Raw genomic sequence first — 8,322 nt, 5'->3', positions numbered from 1 at the left:
AAATAATTATTTTATAATAAAAAAAAAAAAAAAAAAAAAAAATATTTAAAAATATTTTTTTTTATATATATATATATATATATATATATATAATTTTTTTTTTTTTTTTTTTTTTTTTTTTTTTTTTTTTTTTTTTTAAATTAAATAATGGATATATAAAAAATTGCACAAAATGAATATGAACATTATATATAAGAACAAATTTTTAAATAAGCTCACATTAAAAAATAAGGGAATGTTCCTGAAGAATAATATGTGTATATTTAAAAATGATGGAAATTATAAAACAAATTTTATATATAGGAAGAAGGAAAAAGATATAAAAAAGTATGAAAATAATTCCTATTCGTTGAAAAAAGAAAGATATAATATTGAATATTTCAATGACAAAAATAATAAACAAAGAGGATACATGTTCATACAAAAAAAATTATTATCGTCTCAGAAAAAAACTGATAATATATTAAAAGGCAAAAGAAGTGTATATATTATAAATAGCTTTCTTTTCATATGTGGATGTCTGATTTCTTTATATAGTATATTTGTATATGATTTTTTTTTTAATAGATTTTTTCAAATATGTTCAAATGTATTTTTCTTATTATTTCATCTTACTAAGAAAAGTGTTAATATTGTAGCTTCTTTATTTCATTTATTATTTGTTTGTTTCCAAGTTGGTGTTTTATTCAAGAAAATGAAAGATTAACGTGAAGGATAATATGTGAAAAGGATATTACATATGTATATAAATATATATGTGTATTTATTTATTTATTTATTTATTTTTTTTTTTTTTTTTTCAACATTAATTAAAAGATATATATATAAACATAAATTTTATTTTGTTTAAAAAAATATAATATTATATACTTATGTATGTAATATATTAACAAATAAAACGATATAATATATAAATAAAAATATTAATGTAGATATAAATATAAATATATATATATATATATTTATTTATTTATTTATTTATTTACATATTGTGTTAGCCTTTATTTTTTATGGAAGTCTTTTCCTTATTTCATTTTTCATCCTTTGGTTTTTCAGCTAGTTGGTTATCTTCGTCTTCCTTTTCAGGCTGCAAGTTTTCAAGGTTAGGTTCCTCGATATTATACTTGTGAGCATTTTCTAATAAATATTGTGCTATATGCAAACATGGATTTTTTGGCTTAGTTTTACATATATATATTAAAGCATCTGTTAATATTGGTAAAATATTTTTGATTAGATAAAATCTTAAAGGTACAGATTGATTATGAATATATTGTTGTTGATGTTTAATTAATAATTGTTGTCTTTTTTTTTCAGCTTTTATTAAATCATCATTTTGTTTAATTTCTTCTAGAACTACCTTATCTTCTATATCTTTAATTTTTTTTTTTTCATCCATTAATATTTGTTGTTCTTCCTGCAATTTGTTTTTTAACATTTCATCTGTGGATGGTAAGAAATTATTAAATTTGACATTTTTTTCAATAAATATATAAATATTTGTTAATATATGTTCTAATAAGGTATTTTCATTTATATTAAGTGTATATACTTCAATATCATGTTCTATAAAATAATCTTCAATACTTTGTTTCTGATCAAATTCAAAATAATCATTTCTACAATTTTCGTTAATATATTTTTTATGTCTCCTTTCGAAACCTATTTCATCATTATGTCCTTTTATTATTTCATTTTCTGGCAAATTCATCATTCTCTTTTTACATAATTCTTCTGTAGATTTTAAAATAATAACAAATTCGGGCATAATAATATATTTATTTATATTTTCCAGAATTTTTTTTTTTTTCTTTTTCTTCTTTTTTTTATTTGACATTTGTTTAACACTTTGTGATTCTTCATCGCTATGTGTCAACATATTTGTATTTTCTGAATTTCCTGAGATTTTTTCATCATCATTATCTTCAATATTGTCATTTTCTTCGACATCGTTATCATCTTCTTCGATATCGTTATCGTCTTCCTCTTTGTCATTATCGTCTTCCTCTTTGTCCTTATCGTCTTCCTCTTCATCCTTATCATCTTCATCTTCATCATCTTCATCTTCATCCTTATCATCTTCATCATCTTCATCATTATCATTGTCATCTTCCTCCTTACCATTATCATCTTCATCCTTATCATTGTCATCTTCCTCCTTACCATTATCATCTTCATCCTTATCATTGTCATCTTCCTCTTTATCATTCCTCTCACTCTTCTTTTTCTTTATCTTTTTTTTACTTTTATTATTTCCTTTTCGATTCGTGTCGTCTTCATCCCTTTTACGATTTCTCATCTCCTTCTCCTTTTCAGGCACGTCCATTTTGTAGTTGTCGAAAAAAAATTTAGCTTCCTCATAATTCCTTGGGAAAAAGTCCAAAACAAATCCCCTAAATTTACACTCGTTATTTTCCAATTTTGAATAAAATAGTGAACAAAGATCTGATAAAGTTAACTTTTTGGGTGTTACATTTTTCTTTTTTTCATTATCTAATTCATTTATATATTCTTGATAATATTTGGGAAATGTATAATCTGTTTTCTTTTTATATTCATCAATTAACATATTAATAGAACACATAATTAAATTATAATGATCACATATTTTTTTAGCTATAAATGTTTTTCCGACACCTGGTTGCCCTATAATAAGAACTTTTAAATTTTTCAAATTTCGAAATTCGCAAAATTCCTTTGCTATAATGGAGATGTTATTAATGAATCCGTCTTGGCAATGAAATGTAATAAAATTTTTCCTTTTATTTGTATATTTATTTTTATTTTTGTTTTTCGTTTCTTTGAGATTATTATTTTCGTTTTTTCCTTTTTTTTTCTCATTGCTATTATTTGAAACGTTATCATCATTATTGTTACTCTCACTATTACTACTATTTTCGCTACCATCATTACTATTATTCATATTAATACTACTATTTTGTTCACTGTCAATATTATCATCCTCGGTGTTGCTTTCTTTCTTCTCAGAATCATTATTGTCCGTTTCGCTATGATTATCTTCTTTATGATGATCACTTATATCCCCCTCATCATTTTTATTTTTATTTTTATTTTTTTTATTTAACTTTTTCTTTTTTTCTTGTTCATCCACTTCGTTATCATCATAAATGTTAGTACACTGAAATCTCAAGTTAACACATAATTTCTCTGAATGTTCATAAAAAATGGATTCATGAGGTGACACATGCATAAAATTCATGTTCCCTGAAAGATGGCTAGCTATAGTATGAATAATCTCTTTTTGAGTAATATATTGATTATCAACAGCTATAAGATACTTTTTTTTGGATTGACTAATATATAATTGTTTAATATATTCACATAAACCTCTAATATGTATTACAGGAATATAATTATCTCCTTTGTCAATAATATGATTGTCTTTACTTAACCAAGCATTTTTGAATATAGAGAAAAAAACATTTTCTCCATTACCATATAGCAACCCTGATACTACAACATGTGTTTTTATATTTTTCATAGAATTAAGTGATAACATAAGCGTTTCGACACTTTTATATTCATCAAAATGAGTAGATGATATTCTTTTTAAATAATCTTTTTCATTGAATATTTGAGGAATATATAAAATTTTTTCTTTTTTCTTAATTTCCTCAATATGAATTTCTTGAATATTTGATTTAGCATCTTCATTTTTTATAATATTTGCTTGTTTATTATGTACGCCATGATCTACAATTTTATTATTTTTATTATAATTTTCATTCTTTTTCTTATCTTTTTTTTTACTTGTTTTTTCATTTTTTGTTTCAATATTTTGATTTTCTTTCTTTTCTAAATTATTATTTGTTTCACCTGATTTATCTGTAATATTATTAGATTGATTTTTTGTTATTTCTTTGTTTTCTTCTACAATTTTTTTTATGAATTTTCTTTTGGTTTTACTCCAGGTCATAATAGAAGAGATAAGAATAATAGTCATATTATGTTTTATTTTTTCATATTTAAGCTTTCTAATGACATATTCTATTTCTTCTAAATCTGTATTGTGTAGATCATATATGACAAGTTTACATTTCAAAATATATTTTACGATATTATCTTTAGGTATTTTCGATATTATTTTTTTTACATTATCATAATTATAAATTATACAGTCCTCCTTAGATAAATTATGATCGTCTACAGTTCCATATATTGTAGTTTTTTCATTTTTTATTTCATCAAATGTTTTACAAAAGCAGCTACCGCTGTATGTATTCACATTATTGATGAAAATTTTCATCATACATATAAAATGTTATAAAAAAAAAAAAAAAATAAATAAATATATATATATATATTTGTATGTCTTGATTTTTCTTTTCTTTTCTTTTTTTTCTTTTTTTTCTTTTTTTTCTTTTTTTTCTTTTTTTTCTTTTTTTTCTTTTTTTTCTTTTTTTTCTTTTTTTTTTTTTGACATGACCTTGGTTAAGTGTATAATTATTAAAGAAGAAAAATGCTATATAGTAATACTTATCATAACTAAGGAATAATGCACACAGAAATATATATTTATATATTTATATTTTTATTTTTTTTTTCCTTTAGTTTTTTTTTTATTGACCATATTATATATAGCTGTATGTAAGGACTATAATAATTACTATATAAAAATTATGGAAGATATCAAAACAAAAAAATGGTAATCATATTATTGAGAAGATAAAATTTACGACATTATATTAGTATGATAATATAATCAAGATTTACCTTTACCTTATAGTTTATAAATATATATATTGAGTTTACCTATTATTATATATGTGTATATATTTATTTTTATAAAATACAATCACTTATATTCTAAATAAAAATGTAGACATATAATAATAAGTTATATAATGACCAATATATATTCCTTTTTTTTTTTTTTTTTTTTTTTTTGGGATATATGTTTGTATAATTATACGAGTTAATAAAATGAAAGGTATATATAGAATTAATATATATAAATATATATATAATTATATATTATACATTCCATATGAATCAAATTAAAGGAGAAAATCATTTTACGAAAATATATTTTTATTAGTTGAATATTATATATAACTAAATTACTTTTTGATTTTCTCGACATATGACACATGAATATATGAACATAAATATATCTACTTTGCACACTTAAATGGAAGTGATAATAATAATTTTATAACTCTTTTGTATGTTCAAGCAATTTTATAATATACTAACAAAAATATTTAAGAATAAAAAGGAGAAAAAAATAAATAATATATGTATATATATATATATATATGATAATATTAATATCCCATTTTATGAATAACCCTATGTAGTTTCAAAAGTATGTAATTTTTTTTTATTAAAATTCATATATCATCTAACAGTATAAATTATATTTAAGAGAAATAATAAAGAAAAGAAGGTTTTTCGGAAAAACGTATTTATTAAAGATATATGGAACAAAAATACAATAAAAATATATTATTATTATTTATATATATTTTTTTTACCAGATTTTATTAAGTGAAAAAATGAAATTGTATTTATATATATAAATATATTTTTAAAATTATATATATATATATATATATAATATATATATATATAATAATACATATATAATATATATATCTATCCATCTATATAAAATATAAAAAAAATATTTATATTATATATATAAACATATTACTTTTGAAAAGGACATAAATAAGAGTTTCACTGATTTTAAAGAAATTATTTTATAAAAATATTTATTATTTATAATATGTTTTAATATTCATTTTATATAGAGTTAAAAATAAATGCATAATTAAAAAATGAATATATAAATGAAAAAAAAAATAATAAAAAAAAATAAAAAAAAAATAAAAACAAAACAAAAACAAAACAAAAACAAAAATGAATAAATAAAAATAAAAATAAAAATAAATAAATAAATATATACATATATATATATATATATATAATATATATATTTTTTTTATATTTTTTTATATGCAGTGATTGAAAAAAAAAAAAAAAATTCTCTCTACAATTTTTTTTTTTTATTTTCTTTGGAAAATAGTTATTATATATATATATATTATATATATTTTAATATTATAATAATTATAATATAATTTTTGATAAGTCATATTCTTTTAAAAAAAAACAAAATGTATTTGATAATATAATTTATAAAACAATATATGAGTTTTTATTAGTGAAAAGAAAGAAAAAAAATTTTCTCTTTATAAAGAAATATATTTTAAAATAATAATTTATATAATATTATATATATTGAAATTTTTTTTTTAATTGTGTCGACTTTTGTAATTTATTAAAATAATACAAAAAAAAAGGCAGTAAATATAAAATAGTAATTAATATATATATATATATATATATATATTGGTTTATTTGATTATATTTTGTTACATATATATATTTTTTTCGTGACAAAGATATCAAACAATGAGTGAGGTAATGAACAAAAGTGAAAAAGGAGGGATAGCTAAAATTATTAATATATATATATATATATATAATTTATATATTTGTGTGTATTTTTAATTTTAATTTTTTTTTTCTCAATGAATTAATATAATGATAATTGTGTGTATGAGTTTTATACACACGATTATATATATATATATATATATTATATATATATGTTTCATTGTAATATATGTTATAATTTAATATATGTCCTTTTTTTCTCTTGTTTCCCCTGGTAATATTTGTTTTATTAGGTAATTGTTCCAAGAAGTTTCAGATTATTAGATGAATTGGAAAGAGGACAAAAAGGAAACGTAAGTGAAGGTGTTTCCTTCGGACTTGAAAGTGCTGATGATATTACCTTGTCTAATTGGTCATGTACAATATTTGGTCAACCTGGTACCGTTTTTGAAAATCGAATTTATTCCCTCACAATTTTTTGTGATGATAATTATCCTGATTCACCCCCAACAGTCAAATTTGATACCAAAATTGAAATGTCCTGTGTCGACAATTGTGGAAGGGTAAGTCATCAACTTTAAAGTGGATATATATATATATATATATATATATATATATATATATATGTGCTTATATTATAAGCTGATTACAAGTACATACCATAATTTAATATATGATAGTTAAATATTATCATTCGCTACTTATACATGTTTTTTTTTTTTTTTTTTTTTTTTTTTTAATTTGCTTCCTATTTTAGGTCATTAAAAATAATTTACATATACTTAAAAACTGGAATAGAAATTATACCATTGAAACCATTTTAATTTCCTTAAGACAAGAAATGTTGTCAAGTGCTAATAAGAGATTACCACAACCAAATGAAGGAGAAGTATATTCAAACAATTAATCATAAAATTATAAAAAATAATAATATAAGATATTTTACCCATAAAAAATATGTTATTTATATTTACCAAAAAAAAAAAACTTTATCATATTTTACCCTTTGTTGTATTTTTTATGAATATTATTTTATATGAAGCATATATATAATATATATATATATATATATATATATATATATATATATATATATATATATACATATTTTTATTTTTATTTTTATTTTTATTTTTATTTTTATTTTTATATATTTTTTTTTTTTTTTTTTTCTACATGTATTACGCATATACATATTTGTGTATTTAATATATATTTATGTATGTGTCCACGTTGTTTACGTTATAATTAAAAAAATAAGATAATATAAAAACAAAAAAAAAAGTGTATTATCATTTTTTTTTAAATTGAATTTTTTAATTTTTTATAAAATTCCAAAAATAATAAAGTTTCTTCTTTTTTTTTTTTAAGAAAAAATTTCACACAAATTATTTATTAAACAGTCATACATATAAATAAATAAATAAATAAATATATATATATATATATATATATATATATTATATTTAATATTTTAATGTTGTTTTAAAATAAGGAAAGGTACTTATTTTCCTATACCTATGGCATTTATGACCCACATTTTTATATTGCTTCTTTTCATATAAGTTTTAGAATGAACAATGTATTAACTTTGCGATATGTAAGTATAAATATATTATCTTTTTACACTTTGATAAAAAAAAAAAAAATATATATCGTGGTAAATGCAATATTAATAATATTAAATGACAATTTTTATTAATACGCGAAATAATATTTATTTCTTCGAAAATGAGAATATACATATAATGAATATATATTATATATATATGTGATATTAAATTTTTTTTTTTTTTTATCCTTCGAATTCTTAAATTGTTTTGTTGATATAATTATATATATATATATATATATATATATTATACATATATATAATATGTATGATATTTTTTTTTT

The 8,322-nt window shown here is 19.0% G+C and overlaps 3 protein-coding genes across 3 annotated transcripts; 2 read left to right on the top strand and 1 right to left on the bottom strand.

The window, feature by feature from the left end:
- Positions 1-172: 172 nt before the first annotated feature.
- Positions 173-706, top strand: PRSY57_0305200 (hypothetical protein; the record flags this gene model as incomplete). The annotated part of the gene is made up of 1 exon (XM_012905681.2): positions 173-706. The coding sequence occupies one exon, from the start codon at positions 173-175 to the stop codon at positions 704-706; it is 534 nt and encodes a 177-aa protein (XP_012761135.2).
- A 324-nt stretch (positions 707-1,030) lies between these two features.
- Positions 1,031-4,270, bottom strand: PRSY57_0305100 (P-loop containing nucleoside triphosphate hydrolase, putative; the record flags this gene model as incomplete). The annotated part of the gene is made up of 1 exon (XM_012905680.2): positions 1,031-4,270. The coding sequence occupies one exon, from the start codon at positions 4,268-4,270 to the stop codon at positions 1,031-1,033; it is 3,240 nt and encodes a 1,079-aa protein (XP_012761134.2).
- A 2,171-nt stretch (positions 4,271-6,441) lies between these two features.
- On the top strand, positions 6,442-7,333 carry PRSY57_0305000 (ubiquitin-conjugating enzyme E2, putative; the record flags this gene model as incomplete). Its single annotated transcript, XM_012905679.1, has 3 exons — positions 6,442-6,450; positions 6,720-6,989; positions 7,184-7,333. The coding sequence occupies 3 exons, from the start codon at positions 6,442-6,444 to the stop codon at positions 7,331-7,333; spliced, it is 429 nt and encodes a 142-aa protein (XP_012761133.1).
- Between the last annotated feature and the right edge of the window lie 989 nt (positions 7,334-8,322).

This window comes from Plasmodium reichenowi, chromosome 3 (genome assembly GCF_001601855.1).
Source record: "Plasmodium reichenowi strain SY57 chromosome 3, whole genome shotgun sequence".
In the NCBI taxonomy this organism is placed as follows: domain Eukaryota; phylum Apicomplexa; class Aconoidasida; order Haemosporida; family Plasmodiidae; genus Plasmodium; species Plasmodium reichenowi.
This window is presented reverse-complemented; position numbering and strand designations above follow the sequence as displayed.